The sequence below is a fragment of the Strigops habroptila genome, chromosome 9 (genome assembly GCF_004027225.2).
Source record: "Strigops habroptila isolate Jane chromosome 9, bStrHab1.2.pri, whole genome shotgun sequence".
NCBI classification, from domain to species: domain Eukaryota; kingdom Metazoa; phylum Chordata; class Aves; order Psittaciformes; family Psittacidae; genus Strigops; species Strigops habroptila.
The window spans coordinates 29,930,649-29,957,434 of record NC_044285.2 but is presented as its reverse complement, the minus strand read 5'-3'; the positions used below and the strand labels follow the sequence as shown (position 1 = coordinate 29,957,434).

The following is a 26,786-nucleotide window of genomic DNA, read 5'->3' as shown; positions in this document are numbered from 1 at the left end:
TACATGTGTTGAATATTCCCCCCTTCCCTCTTCAGGAAGGAGATGCTGCATACAATTAAATTCATAATGCTGTGCCTGGTTGCATTAGTTACCATGCAACACGCTAACAAAATTGAGGATGAAGAACATATTTTCCCACGTCTGTAGTAGTGCAGAATAGATTGAATAGATTTGCATGTGAGGTGCATTTGTGAAAACACTGTGAAAAAGGGGGAGGGAGGGAAAGGGGAAATGTTTATTCGTTATCAGCTGATGAATAATTAATTTACAAACGTTGTCTTGTTAAGTATAAATTAAATCCTCATTTGACACACTTTATAATTTAGAGGTATAAGCCCAGCATGAATGGAAAGAACTCCCCACTGACTGCTTTCATGTAAATCCTGAGGAGCCGGGGAGGGAGGTTTGCCTTTCAAAGTTAAAGCTGACAAGGGTTAGCGGTGAAGAAGGGAGCTGCTATGACAAAGCCAGCTTGGGGACCTGGGGCACTTCATCATTGCTTTTTCGTGCTCTCTGTGCAGGCATGGCTTAGCAGGGCAGGGAGGCAGTGGCTGTGGGCACAACCTTCTTCCAAGGATTGCTTCCTCCCCACTTGGAGATGCTGAACTGCAGCTCTTTAGGTAAAATCCCCATTGATGCCCCGTTATCAGTGGGCAGCAAGCTGGCAGCTGCTTGGAATGGCTGAGCTATCCCAGCAGCAGGGGCCAAGATCCCCAGAAGAGGAGCCAGGTTCCACTGAAGCTGTGCAGGGCTAAGCCACCTTTGTGGAGAGCACAATTTGAGGCATCTTCACATGGAAGTGGAGCTGCATCCTGAGTAAAGGCGGCTGTGCTTTGTTGGAAGGCATTAGTGTGGGAGTCGCAGCAGGAAGCCTTGGGTTACAGCCGTGGTGTCCTGCTGCAAGGCTTGGGTTAATATCTTCGTTTCTTCTTAATAGATGGGGAAACCGAGACCGGTAATAATTGTCTGGCTCTGAGGAATACTTAAGTCCTGATTATACTTAGCTTTGGCTGCTTTGGAATAAGTAGGAAGGAAATGAAAATGGCACACTTTTAAAAATGCTTGAATATGTTTCTCTGGAGCACAAGATAAGCCTATAGGTAAAGGAAATTTGTTACCTCCCTCCCCCTTCTTCCCTGATAATAATAGACTCCAGCAGTTGCACAGTACTTCTCAACTAAAAGGACTTCAAAATGCTTCAGAAGTCATCTATCTAGGAGGCAATAGCCCAGATGCACCCACTTCTAGGATGCACTGCAATGCCTGAAGCATGCCACAAGTCTCTGCCAAGGACTGTGCGCTCTTCTTGGCCTACCTGGTGTGCAGCAAGAGGTGGGCATCGGCATGAATCTAGTGAGGTTGCACAAGACATGTGCTCTTGTAATGGGCTAGGTCAGGTTTGGTCCCTGATAAAGATGTGTGTCGTACAAATGTAAGTGTTGGGAAATGGGTATTGCTCACCAAGGGCGCCAGCGCTTTTTGTGGCCATTAGTTTCCATGCCTGAGTGATGGCTCACCATCACTGGAGCTGATGGTGCATTTATAATGTCTTCATAAATACTCATTTGCTTGGAGAGTGTTCATATCTCCTGATTTCTTGATGTTCAGGGATAGTTCCTGTGTACTCAAGTGCTAGGAGAGAGCCTGTCCCTCACATAGCTGCTCGTGTTGGCGTGACGGTGAGGTCGGGCACACGGCGAAGGGCAGTGCCTGTCCTGTAGCCATCGTTTGTCATTGCCTTAAGAAACAAAATAAATCAGGCAGCCAGTGAGGAATAGCACGAGTCATCCATGACTTGTGGGACAAAGCATGAACCGCAACAGAAGGTCTAATGAGATAAATGAGTTACTCCCATCCTGACTGTATCCCAGGAGCTTCCGCAAGTTTCAGGGTCTGCTCCCAAACTGGGAAAGGGCTCATTTATTCACCATGAATAATTCAACCAGCTCCTTTTATTATCCGGAACATACACTAATCCCCTCCAGATATTTTCTGTGTGACATCCATGTTGGTATTTTATTTATAGGCTGTTTATTGTGCAGGAAACACGAGGAGCCTGTTATCAGGGAAGATGAACAAAAAGCTGGGGTTTTGCCTTTAAAATTGGGAGCTAAATAAAATATGAAAATCTGGACAGCAGCTTCCTGGGGAGAAAAGTGTTTTTCTTCAGAGGCATTTCTGGAGAGCAAAGCCCTAAAGTTAATTAACATCTGTGCTCACAGCCTGACACTAAATGGGGAATGTGGCTGTATTCAGTCAGGTTTCTTATGCTGCAGCATCAGTCCTGGCACACAGGTGCCTCCACACAGTTTGGGCAGCCCCTGGCCCTCCAGCAATAGGGGATAAATCAACATTCATAATGAAGCAAGCAGCTCTTGCAGTTCCTTCACGGATCTGATTTCCGGCCTTCTGCTGGTGGGAATGGCTCAATCCCGCATTCATTTTGTGCCAGCCTTTGGAGAAAACCCACATTTCTTCAGCCAGGCTGAATGCAGAGGGCTTAGTTTTTAGCCCTGAACCCTTGCAGGCACGCTTACTGTCGGTGCTTCCCGAGTAGCTGGTATGCTTATCGTGCCCAGCTTGAGAACGTTGTAACTCATATTTCTCACCCCTGCCCACATAAAACCTTTTCTAACGCAGCTCATGGCCACAGCAGCTACGCTTGGTCTCCCCTTCCAGAGGAGTGTGCCAGCAATTAGATTTCTGCCTGTTAATGGACCATGATGACAGTTTTCCAGTGACCAGAGTCTCTCCTTACTGGACGAGGCTGGAGGGGCATTCCCTGCCTGGGCAACCGAGGCAGCTAGCAGCTCTCTCTTGGTTTGGTAGGAGCTTTGCCCCCTGGCAGGGCATTAAAAGAGGCTTTGCTGTGATGCAAATGAATGGGTGGTGGGAATGCAACCTTGCCCATCGCACACTGGTAGGGATGTGGCTGGGACATGCGGGCTGAGGCTTGAAGCCGCAGCATGCAGCTGCATCTTGTGGGGAAAAGCATGGATGGAGCCATCTCCATCGCAAGCACATTAGCTCATGAAGTTGCTTTGTGGTCCTCAATGGCCCCGCTCCTCCATACAAAGGCATGTGTGCATGGATAGGCAAGGAAACATGTTTGATTCAGGTACTGATCTGTGCTCTGAACCTCGTTAAATTGATTTTTCCAAGTCAAAGGGAAAGCACTATTGCGTCAAATTTGAAAGATATAGGCTCTGAGCTGTACCAATAGTTTTCACTTGATGGGCTGAATTATTTTTAAGGCAGGGCTGATTTATTTGAACTGAAGGCTTTAGATCTGTCCACAGGAAAGGTCTGGATATTTCAGGTGTGTGAAAGCCAAGTCAAAGAGCTGGTCAGAGGCCAGGGTTTCTGGTCTAGGGTGAACAGACAGCACTGTATGGGAGGAAGCCTCATTGTCCCCTCCCAATTGACACAAACAGCCAAAATTCTTCTGCATTTCTGAAGGAAAATGGGTCTAGGGACAATCAAAATATTTATGTTTAGTATCATCAGATTGTTTTGATTTGCTTTTCATACGGTGATAAATCCTATCCTATAGTAAAGCATGAAAATGAGCATTTGAAAATAAAAGTCAAAATGAAGCAAATCAAACAGATAAGGGTAAAGCAAAATGTTTTGTGAGCTTGCAGAAGAAGAAATGTGTCTGAATGAAATGATGAGGTTGAGGAAATTCATTTTAGGTTTTGAGAATTTTAATATATTTTCAACAAAACTTCTTTTTTTCTTTCCAGTAGAAATCAGTTCTATTTATTTCCTGCAACCAGCATCTCCCGTAAAAGGCTGATGTAAAATCTGCTATAAATGTGTTATGAAATGGAGACCATTTCTCAGAATTCAGTGGCACTGGGTAACCAGAGGCAATATGCTTCAAGGACCTCTTCATGTCTTGATGTTAAAGGCTGAATATTCAGACTATTACATCCCATCTCCGTGCACAGGAAGGGTTTAATTGCCCATGATACAAATTGCAAGTGAGCAGCAGTGGAGCAGTGATACTGCCAGCCGGAGCCTCACTGGGGCTGGCCAGGCTGAGGCAGCGCTCTTCCTCTCCTCCCTGCAACCCCCCACATCTCCCCTGTGCCCCCAGGCACTTCTTTGGTGCCTCCACGCCTTCAGCTTGGTGTCTTTTGTGCTGGCAGGAGGTACATGTTAGGGGCAACAAGTCGGTGGGCAGGTAGATCTTCACATGGTCTACCTCATGCTGGTCAGCAGCAATCCATCCTTCCCCGCTGTGGGTTTGCTGGTGCTGCAGCAGTTTCACACTAGCACTGCTGAGACTGGCCCCACCAATTCCCATTGCAACAGCTCCTCAAAGCCCCAGGGAAATCATGCTGGCTGCATGGGGCACTGTGTCTGGTCAGGGTCTTGGGTTTGCTGTGTGCTGGGCTTGGTGTGTGCTGGTAGCATAGTAGTAAGGGGACCTTGGTATAAGACTGGAGCTGGGGACTTTGGTATAATACTTGCTTGTCCATCTTTGTGTCCAGAAGGCTTTGCTGTGAGGATTCCTGTGGTTGTGCTCTGACCTGCAGTTAGCTGGAAATGGCTCTAACCATCTGATCAGCTTTGCTCAACAGGAGAATTGCAGGCAGTGATAGTGGCTCACCCACAGGCAGATGCACATGGGATGTGTGAACCAAAACACTTCTGTGGGTGGGGAAACACCTTGTCTCCATGTGGCTGGGGAACAGGGGAGGTCAGAGTAGGGTCTTTACAAATGTTGTAAGCCTTGTTTCTGATACTTCCCCCCAATCTGCTTCTGTTTCCCTCCAGCTTTGCCAGTGTACCTGTTACACCTCCCACACCAGACCTGTGTCCCTTGGTCTGTCATTCTCCTCCACAGAAACCCAAAGCCACCTTAGGAGTGTAGTGAGGACACGTGGGGTAGAGAAGTGGGAAAAGCCTGTGGGAGTTAGGTTGGTTATTCTTACATCCACAGGGAGAGGTAGGAGGATTATGTTGAGGTGATAACTAGTTGATCTTCTCTTCATTTGCTTTTTGAAAAGATAAGCTGAAAGCAAAGAGAATTATAATATTCAAGACAACTATTTCCTTTCATGATCTGGCACTGGTAGACTGACAGACCTGTCCAGAGTTGCAGCCTTAGTTTGTCACATGAATCTGCACCTTGTTAGAAGACACAACGGACCCTGGTTGCCCCTGCCACAACAAAGAGCCACAGTGGTGACTGGGAGCAGTGTGTCAGAGGGATTTGCAGAGTAAATCTCACCAGGGAGCCTGGGGAGGAAGGGTCCTGCAGAGAAGGCATGGGAAGGAGCAGTGGGAATGGGGATGTTGGACACCCAGTTTGCAATACAAGGGAGGAGTGAGCCATTGTGTGAAGCCAAGCTCCCTTCCTGCTGCTCATGACTGGATGTGAGCTCTGTATGCAGCTTCCTGCAAGCTTCAGTCCATTTCTGCAGCAGCAAGGTTGGGGCTGCTTAGACACCGGTCCTCTCGCACTGCATCAGCAGGAGTGGAGGTGAAAATACCTCATCGCTGCTGCTATCACAAAAAGCCAAAGGCAGGTCCAAGTGCTGGGGTTTGCTAAGGAGCAGCAGAGAATGGGCTGTCCAGCTCCCGGAAACTTTGGACTGAGCTCAAGAGCCGAAATTGTTCGGTTTGTTTCTGTGTATGGTTTTGGGATATACAAGCTCTGCCAGTGCATCCTTTATGTCTTATATCCAAACATGTCCTAAAGCCATGTAGGAGAGCCAGGGAAGGTGTAGTAGTTCAGTTTTAAAGGAGGCATCTGCAGTAGACTGGGTCTCTACAAAACAGTTGGGAACTGGAAAGAAAGACTGGGAATACCGGCCCCCAGTTTCTGAGGAGATTCTTCTCCAGCAGCCACCGAGTGCCATGGGAAGCAGGCAGCACAGAGCAGCAGAGCTCTGCAAGTCCTGCTTGCCTGGTGGCTTGTGTCCTGGCTTCCAAATGACCATCACACTTGGCCCAAAGTGTGGATGTATGCCTGGAAAGGAGAATCAGCTGGCATGGTATCCCTTCCGTAACTGCAGTCCAGCTTGCTTTGTCCTTCAAATACCCGGCAGGGGAAACAGAAAGAAATTGTTCTTTCTCTGTAACCTGATTCATTCCTCCCAGCTGCTTTCCTCAGCCTGGTACTCCCTTGAAATCTCATTAGGGCTCAGCTGTGATTTTGTAGTGGCTTGAGAAGAACTGCGAAAGGAAAAACAAAATGAAGCGGGGAGAAGGAGCTAAATCAAGGAACTGGCAGGGCAGGAAGGGAAAGCTGGCAGGCACAGCAAGGGGGCATGAGAGACAACATGAAATAAGTTTCCTTGAAAGAGTCAGTGGAGCAGAGTACTCTGTCCCCATCTCCTCCCCACGGAGGGCATGTATTTAGGAGACGGCTGTAGTGATTTTCCTGCTCGTTATACTCTGTGAGCGGCCACTGTAGGAGCCTGTTGAGATAGAGGGACACTGCCTGACATTGTTTGCCCATTCTTAACCCTTCTGGTTCTGCATGCTGCTGTGCCATGCCATGAAATTCCTGCACTGGAAGGAAGCTTCTGGCTCTGATCCATACAGAAAGCATAGCTCCTATGGTTCCCTGTCTTGGCCACTCTTTCCTTCCTGTCTTGATCTCAAAGCATAACTTCTGTAGCAATTTCTTCATCACTAAGACTGAGGTGGGAGGGACTTTGTCTTTGTAAGACAGTCGGCATCCAGCCAAGATCACTAGACACCTTTCAGTCCATAGAGAAAGGCAACCTTTCAGTCCATAGAGGCAGTCCCTGCCCTGGCAAGATGTCCTTACTAGACAAAACAAAGTCCCATAGGAAGGTGGGATGGGGGTGGGAAATTACATGGGGACAAGCTGACCATCCCAGACACCCCTTCCCAGGAACGTTTAGGACTGGACACTGGGATTCATAGGATCTCCTACTTTCCTTTGACTGGTACAGGGGAGCTGCAGCAGCTGCTCTCCCAGTCCTGGGCAATATTAGATTGTCCATGCCAACCTTTCATTTTAATTGCAGTGGGTGGCATGGGAATGCAAAATGCAATTAAAGAAATTCCAGCTTCTCATCTGAATCTGGCCGAGCTGTCCTGGAGGAGCAATCTTGGGGGTATTAACTGCATTAGCATGCAGCGAGAAGGTTTGTCATCATCTTTTTGTCCTGTCAAACACCCCATGAGCTTAAAGGACAAATAAACAAGAGCACCTGCCTGAAGTGCTATGTATTCCCTTCTAGTTATCCTATGTACTTCTGTCCTCACCTCTTGTCTTTCCCTGCCCGCTCTCTTATTCCGGCACAAAGTTGCTTCAAGCCCAACATCAGAGGGCGCATTTACACATGTAGCAGTAAGGTTTGACATGCAAACAAGACTTTGGACAAGTGTGGCTTTGCTCTGCAAGCAGCCCAAGCATTTTATAGAGATCATGGTAACTGGGCTGCAGCCTTGTTTGCATCAGGCTTTCCACCCAGGGCGTGTCTTGTCCTGAGAGTGATGAAAAACTAAGCTATAAGGAGGCGCCTCCTTCCCTGTGGTGCTTTGCATAATACTGCATTGAAGTGTTCAGTACCTTCCCTTTTAATTAATTCTGCCCCATCTGTACACAGCATCCTGTGCCCACACCTCTGCCTTCTAAGTAATGACCTTGTTGGGGACAGTGCAGACAGATTGTGCTTCTATAAACAAGAGCCTGGTTGATGTCATGTCTCCACTCAAGGTCTTTCCTTGATCCTTTGGGTAATGACTGTTAATCAGCTGCTAAAACACACACATCTAGGTCATGTGCTCCTGGGGCTCACAGTAAGAGGCTGCATGTGCCAGGGCACCATAGCAATCAGCCTCCACCTCAGCACTGTATATGAGGAGGTAACATCACTGAAGGGCTGGAAGTAGTGGTACAAGGGAGCAGCTCAGAAGAAAGGGGTTTGGGAACACTCTGGAGTGGTTGGCTGTCATGAGTATAAAAGCCTGCCTTTTAGATGTCCCTGCTTGCACACGCATGGGAGCAGGCATGAGCAGACGTGTGTGGGAACGGGCAGATAGAGAGCTCAGAAGCCAGCTCTTGGCTTTGAAAGCCCTGTCCAGTTCCTGTCTGCAGACCCCAAAGGTGAGCAAGCCGTGATTGGGGAGTTTGCAATCGACAGAGCAGTATGTACAGCATGTCTTGTTTGAAGGCTCTTGGCACGAGCACAGGACATGGTGATGCTTTTTAACAGCGAGTTTGTATTATAAAAAGAACACTGTTTCAACTGAGATTCCCTGGGCAGAGGCAAAAAACATTGAGACAAGGACAGTGCTGCCTGTGTTGCTGCAGAAGTGAAACAGATGGGAAGTTCAGTGTGTCACCTTGAAAACACAGATCATCAGAGCTCTGCTCCTCTTGTCCTTGCAGGCTCCCCTAGCTGCTCTGGCATCATGTCCAGAAAGCTCTCTGGGGTCCGACTAAGAGAGAGGAGAACCTTTGAAACAAATGAAACTTACATTCTCATTCTTTTGCTCTTTGTGTTGGGGAGACAACCCAGAGCAGGGACACACAGGCATCCACAAGCGAGGTGTCTCACTAATAGAAGCTTGACGCTGCCTAACTGGTCTCTGAAGTGGTCAGTGTCAGGCGTTAGCATATGCTGTTAGTACACGTCCTCTCTGCTTGCTCCCTTTGGAGAGTGCTTGCACATGTCATGCTAGAAGCACATTCCTGCCCTCAAGCTGTAGGTACAAGAAGTTATGCATCAGATTTGAAGATTATTGGAAAATAAGGTTATTTTGTTTGTTTATTTAGCCTGGAGAGTGTCTCCAGACTTTTTGCTATTACTGAGCGTGTAATGTCGCTGGGACCTGGAGCTCCTGGGGTTTGCCAGACATGTTTGCAGGCTGCGAGAGATGTGTGGGATGTCTTGGAGAGGAAAATGCTCACCTGTGCAGGGATATAGAGTTGTTGAACACAGTTCTGTCTGAAGGGGGGATGCCTGGGCTGACCCCTGTATTGCAGAGGAGAGAGGCTGGAGGAGAAGCTTTCTGGCTTGCCTTGAGCTGCATGGAACCTCCTATCAGCCCTTGAAACACACCCCATTCCTGGGTCTCTTCCAGTAACTCCTGAGATCTTACTGACCTGCAGCACCCCAAAGAGCTTGCCTGCAATACTTCCTTTGCTTACCTCTATGATTGACAGCATAGATCCATCACATTCACATCAGCCCACGTGAAATGCTGGCCATGCTTCCCAGGAAAGCAGCCTGCTTTACTGTACTGCAGCGAGGGATTTGCTTGGAGATGCTGAGGAAAGGGAATATATGAATAAAACCAAAATCAGGACAATAAAGGCCAGAATGAGACTGGCTAGGACATAGCCTCTCACTGTTATTTAGGATTTTTCCCAAACTCTCTCTCCAACAGAGAAAAATAGAGGAACCTGTTTCCAGGTTCTGTCTTCCCTATTTGGAGGTTTTCTTGTTGCTGTTGAATACAAGTGAAGCTGTAAAAACCACCTTTAAATCCTTAATTTTATCCTATTTTAGGAAAACATTTAAGACATCTTCATCTCACGGCTTTGCTTCTTGGGCGTTTGTCAGAAAGCTGAGCTCTTAAAGAACACAGAGAAAGAAGCTCCTAGATAGAAAGAGAGGAACCACAGGGTACCAATTCCTCTGTATCCCACTAACTGCACCCTTGAGAGGGGTCAGCTGAATTGCACATGCAATGAGCCATTTGAAAAAGATCTTCTGGTAGTGCACAGCTCTATTTTTCTGTGTACAAGGTAACCTGAAATACAAACAGCTAATTTCAAGTTGTGTCATGCTAACCCTGTGAGTTTAAACTCTTAGTCTGAAATTGGGTAGCCCTTACTCATCTGAACCCAGGGTAGAAATTAGTCTAGAGTTCCTGGGACCAAATCCAACCGGAAATACTGGTTGATTCCCAATACATGCGTACATACACACAGAGGTGAGAGAAGCAGCAGCGAACTGGGACCAGGCTGGATGTCCTGGCCATATTTGGATGTCAGGAATTGAATGACTGCTCCAGGACTGTGAAGGTTAGGGCAGAGCGGCTGGGATGACCCAAGGAGCAGGGCTTGGGGCAGCACACAATGAGAACACTGGCCAGCTCCAAACTCTCTTGTGCTGGGGACAGGCTGATTTCTGAACCTGTTCATTTTCTTTTGGATAGAAAATTAGGGGGTTTTCTTTGACATGACTTTTCACATGGAAATTGCATAGCTTTTTACTTAAACTGTGGTTTTAAAAATGAAAGGGTTTGTGAATGCAGTAAAATCTTTTTGTTGTTGCTTTATTTTTTTTCTTCCAAGATGAAATATTCTTGTCAACTCCACATCCCTTTATTTGCCACAAATGCTCTTTCGCAGGACAGGTTTTTTCCATTAAGTGTTTTCAGATTTTGCCTTTTTTTTTGGAATTGGGTTTCCACCAGCATCCATGCTGCCCACATGAGGAAAACGAGGACTGAGCAGTGATGTGCAGCAGTGCCATGTGATGACACTGACCGAGGGGACCAGCAGGGACATGCAGAAAGGCTGAGTTGGGCACGAGCCCACACAGCTAGCACCAGCCCTGGATGAACTCATACAGAATCATAGATGGTTAGGGTTGGAAAGAACCTTAGGATCATGATAGTATTTAGGGTAGGCAGTGATTGCCTTATGGGTAGTTTGATTCATTATTCTGTGACTGAAGTTTGATGTAAAACTGCGTGCATGCCAACATGCATGTACTACCCCACGTGTGATCCAAATGGCGCGACCTAACTGTAAGAGTGATTCCTCTTATTTTGTTAGCTCCTTCTGTTGAAAACACTAAAAAAGCCCGTGCTTTGACAGAGAAGTTAACAACCTCCATGTGCTGCACAGCAGATGGTACAGTAATGTTGAAGGCGTATTTTACAATAACCTTTTTCTACACGGGGAAATTGAGGTATTGAGAAGCCTCTTTCTTCTTGAGAAGCATCTCAAGTCTGATGCTTGAGAATGAATCAGGGGCAGACAGAAACTAGAGGGGTGCAGGAGTTCAAGAAACAGCAAGTTTTAGGGGCTGAGCTCATCCTGCCAAACTTCAGCCATTCAGCCTTGATCAGCCTGGACTCTTCTAAGGCCAGTAAGAGTGTGAGGCGTTTCCAGAAGACAACTTGGACTGCGTCATATTGGGATCTCCGTCCAGAAGTGCCAGCCCCTTTCCAATGACCATAGGGAACCCATGGTCAAACGCCTCCTATTTTAATCAGACAGCTACAGCTAAGCGGAATCTGATTAATGCTTAGAGAAAGGTCTGAGCACCTTCCTACCCCTGCAAAGCCACAGTTGTGCAAGGTTCGCCAGCACTAATGCAAACCTCACCTGATGGGAGCAGTGCTAAAGTCCTTGAACTGTTGCGGTTTAACCCCAGCCAGCAGCTAAGCACCACACACAAACAGGGATGAGGGAGAGAATTGCAGGGGTAAAAATGCTCCCCAAGGTTGGAGCATTCTTGTCTAAATCTTGCCTCAGATAATTCTGAATGAAAATACATTTGTAAATGCCAACATTTCCCAATGGGTTCCTCATATACAGGCAAGGGAGCCAGCTCAGCTACTAAGTTCTTTCTCATGAATAGCTGTGCTAATAATAGCCTCTGAAATTAGATCAAACACCAGGACAGTGACAATAACAGCTCAGATTTTTCAGAAGAGCTGAATGACTTGTGCACTACACCTTTTGCAAAGGCTGGCTATGAATGGCACAAGAGGAGCTCTTTAATGCTGATCCCTTCTGAAAATCTCTGCTTGACAACAAATACTAAACCCCTGGGATAGCTGACCCTCCACTCTCCCAAAACATTAGCACTGGTTATCCCAGCACTGAATGCTGAACTTCCCAGCAGGACATCTAACCTGAGCAGCCACCCCAGAAGCAATATCTCACAGTGACTCCAGTTAGGAGTTAGAAATTGATAGTGGCATCTAACATGGATTTATAATTGCATTTTTGGTTGCTTTCTTCTACACCAGAGATACTGCTTAGGAGGAGCAATGTAAGCACACTGGCTCAAACAGGGTTTTCAGGGATGGGGGAGAATATGTCAAATGTGTTATTTTGGCCCCAACAGCTGGAAGCTGGCAAGGAAAAGAAAATGGCCCCAAACAAAATAAAGTCAGCCCTCCCCATATATGTCGTTTTCTTGGGCTGCCATTACCACATCTTGTCGCTGCCGTGCCAATGCTTATTTGCTGATCTGTGGGCTCTATTTCAGTGTTTCACAGCCCCATGCCTTCATCACCGCATACCCTATGTCCAAGCAATACCCAGTGTGATCCAGAGCATTCAGTGGGCTCTTCCCACCTCCTGTCTTATGGCAGTGGCTATGCTTGCACGCTTGGCTTTGAGGGGTGCTGCTATCCTCGCTCAGTCTCCTCATGCCTGTTTTGAATGAACTGCAGGGGCAATGCCATCACTTTTTGAACATGCTGCATCTGTCCTCAGAGATATGTGAGGACCTCATCCTGTCACCTTTGCTCATCCCTGTGTCTAACCAGGGTGAAGGATCAGCCCAGAGAGAGACTCGACTGCCTGACGGCAAACGTTCTTTTCTCGTGATCTCATTCCTATGCAAAGGACGGTTTTGGTACCAATCACTCATCGCCGGTTGGCTGACAATGGAGCGAGGGGGAGGAAAATGAAGTGGGGAGTCGTGCGCTGCCCTGCTCTGCCTGTCCCAGCAGGACAAGCTGTCCAAGGGAGCGCGCTAAGAGCACAGCATCTATTTTAGCAGCATGGTTCGAGAAGTCAGCTCTGAACCAGCAGCAAGGGCAGCGGAGGGAGGGTGTGCTGCAGTCATAAAAATTCCACCGAGATAAATCAATAGAGGGAGGAGGAGAATGAGAGGGAGAGATGGCAAAGTCAGACATTGTTCATCTCTGTCCACAAGGGAGAGGGAGACAATGCCTCTGTGGTCATGGGGGTTTAAAAGGAGTGAAAGGGAGCAAAGTCCAGGTTGGAGAGGAGCTGTCAGGAGCAGGTGGCAGTGTTTAGTATGTGCTGGTGGAACCGGATCTGGGGGTCTGGTTCAGCCAGCCACTGAGTGCCACACATGCTCCTGCCTGGCACTAATTAGCAGCTTCTCAGGCAGGTTGAGAAAGAGGGTAAGGAGCAAACTGGCTTGCAGCAGGACAGTGGGTTAATGAGGTGGACTGCTGCCAGCCCAATCCGGGCAGGAGCTGCCTCCCAGATGTGCTAGTTAGGGGTGAGCTCGTACACCCTCTCTAAATAAAACCAAAGGTCCTCATTATGTGGAAACTCCGTGTTCTGGCTGCAAAAGACTCAAGCTTTTGAACCGGTTGCACCAAGAGCTGGGTCCATAGCAGCCCCTGCCCCAGCTTCCTTTTCTAATCTTCAGCAAGCCCATAGTGCCCCAGTTTTCTATATAAGCCATTTAAAGCCTAAGTCCCTCAGTAAGGGATGGATTCTCATTAGGTTTATGCACAACACTACTATTGCTATGTGTACAAATTTGGTGTATGGAGCACTCCTGGGCTGTATCCTAATAACTAACAGAAAGAGCTGTCTGCTTGCCTTCTCTGGTAAGCTGGTGAGCAGCTTTCCTTGCCTTGTGTTTGAAAGGTGTAACTGAATTTAGGATTGGATTCAGCCAACATCTACACTGTCCCTTCATGCCTGTGCTTAAAAGGAGTGTTTGGCTTGAGCTGTCCATCAAGAGGAAGCCCAAGACCTTGTTTGTATGGTCTTAGCTTTCCAGGCACGGGTCAGGCCAGATGTGCTACAGCTCAGCACACCAGTCAACACGCAGTCTTTGGCTCTTCCCAAGTGTGCCATGAATGTCCTGACCCTGAGCTAAAGATGAGCCTGGAAAGGGGTCAGTGGTCACCAACACCTGCTCTCAGGCTTAAAAAGCAAATGTTCTGACTGTAACTCCAAAATGGTGCCTGCAGAGTAGAGGACAGGGCTATGCTTTGCCTCAGTCCCTCTCAGAAAGACATGTTCTTCCTTCTCTTTCACAGGAATACACCATTGATATCTTCTTTGCTCAGACGTGGTATGATCGGCGTCTTCGTTTCAACAGCACCCTGAAGGCCCTCACGCTCAACACCAACATGGTGAGCCGCATCTGGATCCCAGACACCTTTTTTAGGAACTCCAAGCGGGCTGATTCCCACTGGATAACCACTCCTAATCAGCTCCTTCGCATCTGGAATGATGGAAAAGTGCTCTACACGCTCAGGTACACGCAGCAGGCACCGTAGCTGGCTGCTGAGGTGAGGGAACAAGAGGATGGCCAAAGCAGAGCAGGTTTCCAGGTGGCCTGGGACAGGGTAGTGGAGATGTCTCCCGGTGCTGATGGGAGTAGACATGCAGTACTGGTTGCAGAATGGGCTTCCTCCTCCCAGGATGAAGGCTTCCAAAAAATCAAACTGGTTTTCCATATAATACCTAGAAAAAAAAAGTTAAAACTACAAATGGTTTCCTAAAACAAAGACCTTAAAAGTATATGTTGGTCAGTCCATCTATTTCATTCTGGTAATAAACACTTAACTTTTGTTCCCATACATTCTCACTCCCATAAATGAATCTCAAAAACATATGAAACAAAAAGGCTTTTTGAATGTTGAAAATTAAATGATTTTTCTCACTTTAGAAATACCCAAACATATGTTTTGTTTTGCTGCTGCGTTGAAATGTTCCTGCAAACAGACTGATCTTCAACAAATTAGTGTTTCTCTCTCAAGGAAGTGAGAATTCCTCTGTCACATTGTGGTGTTGGAATCAAACCACCTTCAACACAAAATCTGTCTCCTCTTCTCTTGCTTCCCCTCTCAGGCTGACGATAGAGGCTGAATGTCTGCTCCAGCTGCAGAACTTCCCAATGGACACTCACTCCTGCCCTTTGGTTTTTTCCAGTTGTGAGTATACATATTGTTTAAATAGTTTTAGAAGGCAAGTAGAAAAACTTCAGTAGTGTAAAACTCTCTTGTAGAGATCATCCTCCCCTTTTCACCTAATCTTTATGACTCTCTTCCTGGACCATTACCCACCATGCCCTGAAGCCTCCTCCCACTCCTGGGCTAGCAGAACCTGTCTTCAGGGACAGATTCACAGCACCTCTGAGTTTCTCCTAATTTGGGTGGAAAGTTAGAGGTGATTATTCCACTGACCTTCTGGTCACTCTAGACAAATGGCACCCATCCTGCCTTGCGTCTTCTCCCTTTCTCCCACCCTCTGAGGGGACAGCTTGGCTCGCCAGACCTCAGCTCAGAGCCAGGCCCTCAGACCTCCCCTCCTAGTCCCCACTTGTCTATTCTCATCAGCAGAAAGGGCTGTTGATGTTGGCACATCTCCACTGGTAATTTTGCAGGGAGCCTTTCCGCACCAAGAGATTCCCGTCCTCACGCATTGCTTGGAAAACTGGTTTAGTCATCTTAGCTCAGGTTCGCCTCTCCCACTTCCCCTGCCACTGAAGAGATGCAGCTCATATGGCTCTGAGGTGCTTCAGAGGGAGGCAGCATGCTGAGGAGATATCATTCCCTCATCTCCCACCATCCTTCGTTCTTTGCTAATTAACAGTACATGCCCCACATGCTTGATAATTAGAAACACACTTTTAGTTAGCTGCCAAGCTCTCGCTCCTTCCCTTCTCTAAGGAACTCTCTCGTAGGTGTCAAGGTCCCTGCTTCACAGTAGGTTTGTTTCTTTGCCAAGAAAGCCAGAGCCAGGAGGAGCCATGAAGCAGCCTGCAGGAGCCAGGTCTCCTTCTCCATGGAGAATGCACCCTTCCTTTTCCTTACATAGGTCGATTTCTAGGGTGAGAGGTACAGAGATAGTCAGAGCAGCCACAGCCATTGTACCTCCCCTACTTGGCAGCTTTGTATTCCTGGTGTACTCATGCTTGAGGAGGGAAGGTAGTCATGAGGAGTAGTGGAGGCCCAACGATCTAAAACCCTTGAAGATTTCAGGCTGGGGGAGTCCTCTTACACCAACCCAAGTTTCATTCCCACCAGTTCAGCCCTTAGGAAGTCTCTTATTTCTAGCATTCCTCTTCCCATCCCTAGAATTTGAAGCAGCCCACAAGGGGAGATGCTGTCCCTACTCTCATGGCATGTGGAGATGTCTAAGGGAATGTAAGCAAAAGGCATCAGAAATACCTGCCTCAATAAGGTGGAGGAACATGATGAAGTCTTTCACTGATGTCCTCCCGCTTTTCCCAGATGGATACCCACGCGAGGAGATCGTCTATCGCTGGAGGCGCTACTCCATTGAGGTCTCCGACCAGCGCACTTGGAGGCTCTACCAGTTTGACTTCACTGGCCTGAGGAACACCTCTGAAGTTCTCAGGACTGGGGCAGGTGAGGCAAAGGGAGGCACCCCACACAAACACCAGTGCAGTGGAGACCTCGCAGGAGGCAAAGGAGTCATCAGACAGCTCCACAGTGGTGGGGAAGGAAGGTCACAATGACACAGTTAGAGAAATGTAAGGATGAAGAGATGGACCTTTGCTAGAGGGAGCAGAAGTGCTGGAGATGAAGGGTGAGGGGAAGACGAAGCAGGGGTAGGCCAAAATTACTGACATCTGTGAACTGTGGGGTGACAATGCTGATGTGAATGAAGCTATCCCTAACTGAAGGGTCAGGAGGGAGAGGAGGTGGAGCTCCCTTGCTGCAGTATGTGCATACTGTGTGATCCCTGGGTGATGCTTATAGCTGGAAAAAGGGTGGAGAAATCAGAACTTTACCTCTGTAAAATTGTGTGGGGTTATGAATACCTGAATTATGCTTTAAGAGACAGGAAAAAGGCTGCATGTGTGTAGAAACCAGGGAATGGAGGCCCTCCAGCTCTTCCTCCTCATAATAGCTCACATCCCCTTTCCTCCCCACAGACAACAGAGGAAAACCTCTTTGGATTCCTGCAGATGGGGTCAGCTCATATGTTTTAAGCCCTCTGAAGCAGCAAGTTGAGGTAGCACTGCAGAAAGCTGCTGTTGCCAGCAGCAGCAGCCAGCCTCTAACCACAGTAGAAAAGGCAGCACAAACCAGGACAAGAAGTGGCGCAGTCAAAGTGTCTTGAATGCACCAGTGTCTGTCTGATATTTGTAGCTCTCTTTCCTGGTAATTGCTTGCAAGCTCCATCTTAACCCTAGACTGTCAGGTGGCTTTCTTCCAATACTCACTAGGAGCTTCTGAAAAAGAGGGAGAACCTCAGCTGTAAGTTGCCAAATGAGCAATTAGGATGTACAGCACCACATGCCTTTTCCAGGGACAGAACTAGAGTCTCAATGGAAGTGATTGAAGGACACCTCCTTTGTCACAGCTCAGGTAGGTAGTTAGCAAGCCAGGCCATGTAGCCTGTTACAGCTAAATAGCTTCTATAGAAAAGAAACCTTTACAGCAATCAGCTGAAGATGAATACTCTCTGTAGTTTCTTCCCTGAAACTTTTCCAGTTTGCTTTTCAGTGTGCGTGGACACACAGCCAGGACTGTACAAAGGCAGCCTAGTGCCCACATAGCCAGGCAGCCAGACAGGCAATCACAAAATCAGCTCTTACATTAGTCACAAAGACATTGAGTCAGACAGCTACAGAGCCAGCCAGGTAACCACAGAGCCTGTTAGCCACAAAACCAGCCAGCCACAATGCTGGAGAGTCACCAAACCAGCCACATAGCTGCCCATGCAGCTAACAACATGGGCAGCCACAAAGCCAGCCACAAAATCAGCTGGCAACGCAGTTAAAACTACAAGAAAAACTCATCAGAAACACTCCAAATTCTGAAACTTTGCTGATTTTCATGTTTTAGGAAGGCATGTTATCATTCCAATGTCTCTGTTACTTTTTCCTAGGGGAGTACATGGTGATGACAGTTTCTTTTGACCTAAGTAGACGTATGGGTTATTTTGCCATTCAGACCTACATTCCCTGCATCCTGACTGTTGTTCTTTCCTGGGTTTCCTTCTGGATCAAGAGAGACTCTACACCAGCCAGGACATCTCTGGGTAAGACAGGTTGTTGCATGTCTGATGCTTGCCGAACTCTGCAAGGCTTGCAGACAGGCAGTGCTGGAGTCAAAAACTCCTGAAGCACTTTGCCATTTTCTGGCGTCATTCAGCTTACTGGAAGATAGTCCACTCCTCCATCTTTGTGTGTGTAACACTGTCCTCAAGCTCTACCAAATCTCCAGCTGTGCTAGCTCGGGCTACTGGATTATTTCAGGGTAGCACAACACTCTCATATCTCGATCTGAGACTTGAACACAGCCTTTTCCAAGTTGACAATGTGGTATTTTCATGCGCCAAAAAGCAGAGGGAAGGGGTGAGCTTTGGCATTGAGATGCTGGCCAAAGGGCTCCTGTCATATGCATGTGTTTTGCATTTCCTCAGCACTTTTCAAGAGCTCAGTGTAGGACCAGTGACGTGAAGGTTGCAGGGTAATGAACAAAGTTGCTCAGCTGTACCCATAGAGTCTCAAGCTCTGGCAGGATGTGGCAGCCCTGTAGGTACGGCCTTTCTGTCAGTCACACCACAGTGGGAGTCCGGGATGTGGCAACAGCTCTGCCTATTGTTTAGAATTTCTCAGCAACCTGCGGTGGCTCTTTGAGGCAGGAAAATGCTTATGTTGATTGAATCCTGCTCTGATAGGCACTAGAGAGGTCTTTACGAATATTTAATGCACTTCGGCTGTCAAGCTCTGCTTCCCAATGCTATCCTTCCCATCAGCCCCGCTGACTTTTCCTTTAATAGCATTCCCAGCCCTGCCTGCAAGCCTCTGAGCGAAGCGAGGGAAGAGGAGAGGCTAGGGCCATCAGTATCGGGCAGGGCTATTCAGAATCCATCCATTCTGACCATCTCTTCCCACCTCCCTATCAAAATCAATTTCTTTGGTGCCTATGGAGAGAGCAGGAAGAGGAATGGAGTGTCATTCCAGTGGAGGTGAGGGTACACTATAGTCTGTGGCTGGGAAAGGAATGAACAGCAAGATGCAAAATGTTCTGTGCAGCTGACACCACTATGGTGGCTCTCTCGAAAAACAAAGGCAAGTTTTCTGGGGGTGGGGGCCCTATCTGTGAGAAAGGACTCAGCACATCAAGAGTAATGTATTCTCTCCAGAGTCCCTGCTATACTTAATACAAATGATCCCCAGTACATTTCAAACCTGCCAGTCTATATTAGGGAGATGGAAACTGGACCAGTTCCATTGGCATTTCAAATATATGGGAAGTCACATCACATCTCCTAATGCACATACAGAAGGAAAATATGCAAATCTTTTGCTGTGCTGCCACCCTGAGCCATTGGGCTGACCCAGGAAAGGGTGGCAGGTGGGTTTAGATGAATGTTAGAGAAGGAGGAACAGGTAGAGTTGCTGCTTCTTCTCCACATCCTAAAAAGCAGTGGATAATGGATCATGATACCAGCAGCGGATATTTTGTTGGCTCCTGACACTATCTCTGGAAACAGGTCTGTGAGCATTACTGCTGCTGCAAAAACAATTCCAAGCCCCATTCAAGTCAAAAGAGATTCCTTATAATCTCTTCCCCACTTGCCCTCTACATCAAGAAATCAATAGATTGTGAAAAGCTGTCGCTGAAGAATAGCGACAAGCAGGTTGAAAGCTTATGGGTAAGAATTAGAGACCAAGGTGAAAAAGGGATCCTTGTGGCTGGTGTTTACTACATTACCCTCCCACTATCCAAGCTTTTTTTCCTGTGTACAGCCTTAAGCAGAGTCCAAATTCCCCACTCCTTTACCAGTCCACATTGGTGGCCTGCGTGACACTTGGGTTTTGTACGGCTCTTCTTCCATAAAGCATTGTTAGAGGGGACCTCAAGAGCAGAGCCTGGCTGAGCAGAGCAAAAATGGGACCAGGCAACCAGAGGAGTTTCCTTCACACAGAAGAGTGGAGATGGGGATGTTTGGGGAGTTGGATGCATGTAGAAGACAGAAGTGCTCTTTACTACTAAAACCATCTCTTTTCTGTCTTAGGTATCACAACTGTGTTGACAATGACCACCCTGAGTACCATCTCCCGCAAGCACCTTCCCCGTGTTTCCTATATCACAGCCATGGACCTCTTTGTCTCTGTGTGCTTCATCTTCGTCTTTGCAGCTCTCATGGAGTACGCTACGCTCAACTACCTGGTGGGAAACAAGAAACCAGTTGAGCACAACAACAGGAAAGCCAGGCTGGTAGGTCAAAGGGGCCAGCAGAGGGGTGCTGTTAGAACCCCAAACTATTTAGAAATATCCCTCCTTAGCCTGCAGGGAAATTGCTGATCTGGTTTAGTGCCTGACCCACACTGTTCATAAGGCCCTCGGTCCACTCTGTGTGCTAGGTCTGAGCTCCGGAAAGATGAGACATAACTAGAAAAAGCAGCTGATGCTCCCTTAGACAAGGTGCCTGTCAGAGCCAGGCACCCTCTGCTCTCTTTAAATTTGCTGTAGAGCTTATCAGTATAGTTTATAACTCACATGACCAAATGTAAGTGTCCACTGTAAGACAGGGTGATCCACGTTGTTCTCTCTGTACTGGTACACTGCGATGCAGAAACCTACTTTCTTTTATTGTCTGTCTGTTGGAAGACCTCCTGAGTGTGGGGATAGTGAACACAGTGTGTTCATCATCCTCTTGAGATCTGCCCAAGCTCATGGCAGGGACTTCTGACACATCAGCTGAAACAGGCCTCTGAACTGGGACAGAGCTGAAACCAAAGACAGCCTCATTGCCCAGCATGGGTGGAGAGAACTCTTCTATGAGGCTGATCATACGCCTCTTCTCCTGGGCCAAGAGGTTATGAGTCACAGCCTTTCCCCAGCTTTTCTCCAACAACTGACAGCAACCAGAAGACACATGTGGACTGTGCGCTGTGTCCTTAGAGACAGCTGAGCTCAGGGGAATGAGGGAAGAGGCCAGTATGGCTGAAACCAAACAGGTCCTGTTTCTGCACTATGAGTAGCAGAGATGGGGAATCAGAGCAATTAGATCTTTGCTGACTAAGGCTATGCCCTAGGGAGGAAAATCACAGTCATGCAGGTAGCTGCTAGTCCCCACAGTAGACCAAGGTGGTGATTTACAACCATGTGTAAATTGGTTTTTACAGCACCTATGCTATGAACTGATCTATTGCCAATTGGAGGGGCTTGGATGTCTAGAACATGTTTTCTTGTCTTTTCCTTCCCTTTAATTCACCTACTCCCCCCCCCATTACAGCCGCCTACCTGTGCACAGGTGATGCCGTCCTTTACCACCATCAACATCAACAACATCATGCACTGGCCCGCAGAGATCGAAGATGATGAAGATGAAGACCCTGGCTCCCCATGCTTGGAAGGAAAGGAATGTGAGAGGTTCTTCTGCTGCATTGAGGACTGTCAGACAGGAATGTGGCGGGAGGGGAGGGTCCGCATTCACATCTCCCGCCTGGACTCCTACTCTCGTGTATTCTTCCCCACTGCCTTCCTGCTCTTCAACATTGTCTACTGGATTGCCTATCTCTATCTCTAGCTGTTCTTTGTCCTCAGCTGGAAAGGACTGGAGACCAGCAAGATGGGCTTCTCAAGGAGCATAGAGAACATCTCTTCCATTGTAATTGATTGTCAGTCTGAACAATCCAACCTGGTGATTCCCTCTTCCTGCTCTCATCTCTTCTGAGAAGAACAGACAGCGTTTTTTTAGCCTTCTAACATATGTTTTTAGAGAATCTACCCTTCCCCAAGAACCCCTTCTCCAGCACCACCAGCATTTTACTCCTTGTAAAATTGCCCCAAAACGTCCTATTCCCATGTCAAAAATTAGGAATTTTCTCAAAAGCAAAAACCTTAGTTTGTTTAATTTTTCCATCCAATCCATGCGAAGTGATGGCAAATGGAGTTTTCTGCATAGTTATTAAGACTGCAAAGGAAATAAAATCTTACACCTTCTGCACCACTTCCTCCAGACCAGACTTTGTGGAGTACTAGAGGCTTGGGAAGGTCAGAAGGAAAGAAGTGTCAAAGAAGGCAGCAGTACAGCTTTTCCACAGTGGCTGGGCTTGGCTAGAATGTTTTGAACCTGCCCAGAAAGCTGACAGTGGCACTTACACGGATAGAGCGGCTGCAAGCCTCCCTGCAGAATATCGCATTCCTTATGGATCACTCCACTTGTTGTTCCAAGTGGCACCCAAGGCATCCACCAACTGAGGCGTTGCTGATTCTCATCAGATGGTGGTAAAAAGCGCTTCACAAGTTTGAAGGGCCCATCTGCCTTACTGAAGCAGACTCTACAGGGCACACGGTGACATTCTGCTTTGTGATCAGGACTCTGAGCAGGCTATGCAGCTTACATTGGGCATAGCCAAAAGAGGGAGAAAGTCCTTATGCTAAAAAGACCAGAACTAGTCTCGTGAGCCTGTTGTGACGTAGCTTTCTTTGGCCTGTTTCATGTGAGCTAGGCCTTATTGTACCATGTGTCATAGCAGGGAAGTGCTCTCCTTCACAGCTCCACTTGTTGAACCCATCAGATCCACGCTTGGTAGTAGCTGCCAACCTGAGAAAAGGGTAATAGAGATGAGAACATGATCTGCTACCAGTGCTGCACCTAGCAGTGGTGGGGAGAGAGCATTCCTGCAGCTCCAATGTGTTTCCTTATGTCTGTTTTGTTTCTTTCATAATGACATAAAAAACCAGACCACTAAACTGTATGGCTCCTCCCAGCTGCCATCAATACTTGGCCATTTTCTTTGTAAAATCAGGAAACGGAGCAAGTTGCCCTGGTAGCTTTCAGGAAGGTCATAGTGAGATGGTTTCTTATGTTCCATCGTAAAGGGATGGAGAAATCCGTAACACCATCTCAACTGGGAAGAAACTGCATAATGCAGAAGAGGAAACTCAGGCCCAAGGTCCATAATGTGTAAATTGGCTACCGCCCCCCGTTTATACCCACTGCTGATGTGGCCCACAGCATGACTGAGCAGCAATGTGCCATTAATAGTTACTGTATAAATTACAAACAAAATCTTTTTAAAACCAGCAGGTTCTAGAAACGTTTAGTACTTAAAAGGCTTGTCACGAGAAGAAAGCTGGCATGGCTGCAGGGAAAAAGTTAGGAACGGCTGGCTCACAGGACAGCTAACAGGGGCAGGAGGTTTTACATGTTCTTAGAGAGCAATTTGATCTGGTTTAAAGATGCATTTTGACACTGTTAAATGTGAGCTGGATAATGAAGTGTCATGTTTAATTCATTCACAAATACAGCCTTACCTTGGTTCCAGAGGAACAGGTAGAGCACCTAATTAAGTATACAGTAGTACAGCACTCAGCTAAGTATAACCTAATGAGGTCAGACCAGCATAGCTCTGGAAGGGGAAACTGTGCCTGTCTAACCTGTTACAGTTCTTCTTTTAAAATACCAAGGAAGAGATAAAGGTTACCCAGAAGCATAATTTACTTAGCTACTCCGACAGCTTTTGAAAGGATGGGAAGAAATTATGGCGGGTGGTTCTAACTAAGGAAATTGATTTAGCAAAAGAATTATTAAGGAGGTTCTAATTAGAGGAAATTAACTGAGGAGAGAGGGGAAAAGAATTGTTAAGGCGGCTCTAATTAGAGGAAATTAATGTTTTAGAGAGAAAGACACAGAGAAGGAGAAGTCTAAGAAAAGAATCAAAACAGCTTCCAGACAAGGAGAGCTGCTGGGTGACAGTGCCGACTCCCAGCCAAGCGGGTTGATGTTCTGCTCCTGATAGCAAAGCGCTATTAGATGTAGCAACAGAAAAACCTCCTATGACTCAACCATACACCAACAGGGAGCTGGATTAAACAGGGTCCTGTGATCTCTGCGGGGAGCCAAAAGGAAAGAGCATCCTAGATTAAAACTGGCTCACGTGACAGACTCCGAGTGAAGCGAGTCTTCACATGTCAGAAGGCAGCTGGTAGCGTGTGTGTGGGACAGGGCACCCTGGTGGCAAACCAGGGCCTGTGCCAAATATGCTCATTAACAGAATGGTGGCATAAAAGGTGTGCAGGCAATGCAGGCTGCAGTGAGCGCAGGCAGCAAAACATGGAAGGGGAGCATCTGAGAAAGGGATGAAGGAAAAGAAACTTTACCATCCATGTGCAAAGGAGTCCAAACATCTGTAATTCACTGTAGCTTCGAAGCACTTGGGAGCCTTGATGGACACAGATGATCATCATGGGCACCAGAGTAGAGACTCCAGCAGCTTGTTGAAATTAGGCCTTTTACAGAATCAGCCAGGAGAGAAGCAGGTTGTGCAAGAGCCCTAAGAGGATGACAGGGACTTGGTCAAAGTAGACTTGAAGAATTATTTCACCCAAAAAAGATAAAGCCAACACACACCTAGGTAATTTAACCGATGATGGAGGATTTGACAAAGGAAAATAGCCTAGTGTGGGTGGGAGCACAAGGAAGCTGATTAATAAGGCTGGGGAAGGAGGAAGGAGGGGGCTTTTTGGCTTAGGGAAATCTGTGCCCATCATAAATTGCTCAATAAATAAAGGCATGCACAAATCAACCATGTTTTTAAGTTTCTACAGTATCTCAAAAAAGGAAAGCTAAGAAAAGCCAGAAAGAAAAATCCACCATTTTTTTTGAATTACTTTGCAAAGTCCACGTTCCTCCAAAAAAGGTTTCCCTGCTATAAGCAGGCAATCCAGGGTACAGATACATCCAGTAGCAGGGCAGTGGGAGCTGAGCCCACTGGTTCCTTCCTAGACGGGCATAGACCACCTGCCTTTCCCAGCATGTTGTCTTTTCTGCCATCACACTGGAGTGGGTTGTGGACCTATTTCAGACAGCTACTACATGACAAGTTCACTTGCTAGTGGCCAGAGAGTGCTTGATGCTGGCTCTCTTGGCTGATCCTGTAGCAGAACACCACATATCCCAACTTTGCTGTGAATGTGGTCAGTTCCACTTCTTGCTGGACAATCATCTCTACAACTTCCAGGATGAAGTGGACAATGAACTCATCTGCCATATCTGCCTTTAGGCTCTGCTATGGACACCCCCTGTGGACATATGTACTGTTTCAAATGCCTTGAAAACTTCATGCAGGAGTATAATTTTTTTCCTGCAGATATTGGAAAAAAAAACCTCTTTCCAGCCTTCTAGTACGAAATCTGTTGGATAAGCTGATTGTCTTCTGTCCTTTCAAGGCAGAGTGTCAGCAGACAATCCAGCAGTGTGAACTAGAAGCTTAACTGCAGAATAGTTGTCCTGGTTTCAAGAAATACAAATCTGAACTACAGTGGAAAAAGAATCCCATTTCCAAAGGGAAGAAACACCCCCTACCAAGGTGGAGACAACACACCCAAAGATCCAGAGGTACCAAGCGAAGGATCATCACTTGTGGCAGAAAACTCTGCAGCAGCTGTGGTATCGCTAGGGACTGCAGAGCCTGGACTGGTTAATCTAGCTTTTGAGGAGGCTGAAGACAACCTTCCTCAGAAAGGATGGATCTGGACAGGCTGGATCAATGGGGGAGGCCAATTGTATGAGATTCAACAAGGCAAAGTGCTGGGTGCTGCACATGGGTCACAACAACCCCATGCAATGCTACAGGCTTGAAGAAGAGTGGCTGGAAAGCTGCTCAGCAGAAAATGACCTGGGGGTGTTGGTCAACAGCTAGCTGAACATGAGCAGCGTGTGCCCAGGTGACCAAGCAGGCCAACATACATCCATACAATAGCATGGCAGCAGGGCCAGGGCAGTGATCATCCCCCTGTACTGGGCACTGGTGAGGCTGCACCTCAAATCCTATGTTCAGTTCTGGGCCCCTCACTATAAGAGAGACATTGAGGTGCTGGGGCGGGTCCAAAGAACAACAACGAAGCTGGTGGAGGGTCTGGAGCACAAGTGTGGTGAGGGAGCTGGGGGTGTTTAGTCTGGAGAAAAGGAGGCTCAGGGGAGACCTTATTGCTCTCTACAACTACCTAAAAGGAGGTGCTTGCAATAGTTGAAGAGGAAACAGCCTCAAGTTGTGCCAGGGGAGGTTTAAATTTGATATTAGGAAAAATTTCTTCACTTGAAAGGGTTATCAAGCACTGGAACAGGCTGCCCAGGGAAGTGGTTCAGTCACCATCCCTGGAGGTATTAAAAAGACATGTAGATGTGGCACTTAGGGACATGGTTTAGTCATGAACTTGGCAGTGTTTGGTTTACAGTTGGGCTTGATGATCTAAAGGGTCTTTTCCAACCTGTATGATTCTATGATTCTAACATCTAGCTAATGATGGGGACTGAAAACGATAATCTCAGCATTTATGTTTTATGGCTTTTGTTTGGAAGATGAAAGGAAGTCAGGAAAAAGGTTGATTTCCCATTTCTGTCTCCAATTCCTATCCTTCCCCTCCAAATTATGCTGTGTAAGGGACCATTTTTAGACTGTATGCTCTTCAGGGCAGGGACTCTCTTATTGTGTGTTTGTACAGGGACTAGCACACTAGGGCTTGATCCTTAACTGAGATTTCCGGATGCTACTTATTATAGATAATAAACAACAGTATGGACTACTTGTCTTAACCCCATGTCTATCCCCATGTAAGAAGGCTAAAAATTGTCCCCCATACCCTTCCTGATGGGGTTACTGTGCTGGTTAATAGTTTTATTTCCTCTGAGAAAAATATCTTGTCAGAAAGTGGGGAAAAATGATATTTTTGGGGTGCGTGGGAGATTTTTTTTAGGAAAGGCAGAAGTGGCTTCAAATCAACACTACTCAGAAGGAGTCCCTACCATTTAAAATCATTGTTTCTAATGCAAGAGGAGCCCTTGCTTGGTCCCCTCAGTCTGTTGCCATTGTAAAGAAAATACTGAT

The 26,786-nt window shown here is 47.1% G+C and overlaps 1 protein-coding gene across 1 annotated transcript in view; it reads left to right on the top strand.

Moving 5' to 3' along the window:
* The window catches only part of LOC115612980 (gamma-aminobutyric acid receptor subunit gamma-4), a 38,082-nt gene extending 11,588 nt beyond the window's left edge, over positions 1-26,494 (top strand). Inside the window, exons 4-9 of the mRNA XM_030497940.1 lie at positions 13,996-14,216; positions 14,813-14,895; positions 16,198-16,335; positions 17,825-17,977; positions 19,964-20,166; positions 21,188-26,494. Coding sequence (XP_030353800.1) covers positions 13,996-14,216; positions 14,813-14,895; positions 16,198-16,335; positions 17,825-17,977; positions 19,964-20,166; positions 21,188-21,481 — 1,092 coding nt within the window. The 3' untranslated portion in view covers positions 21,482-26,494. The remainder of the gene's footprint in view (positions 1-13,995; positions 14,217-14,812; positions 14,896-16,197; positions 16,336-17,824; positions 17,978-19,963; positions 20,167-21,187) is intronic.
* Positions 26,495-26,786: the final 292 nt, after the last annotated feature.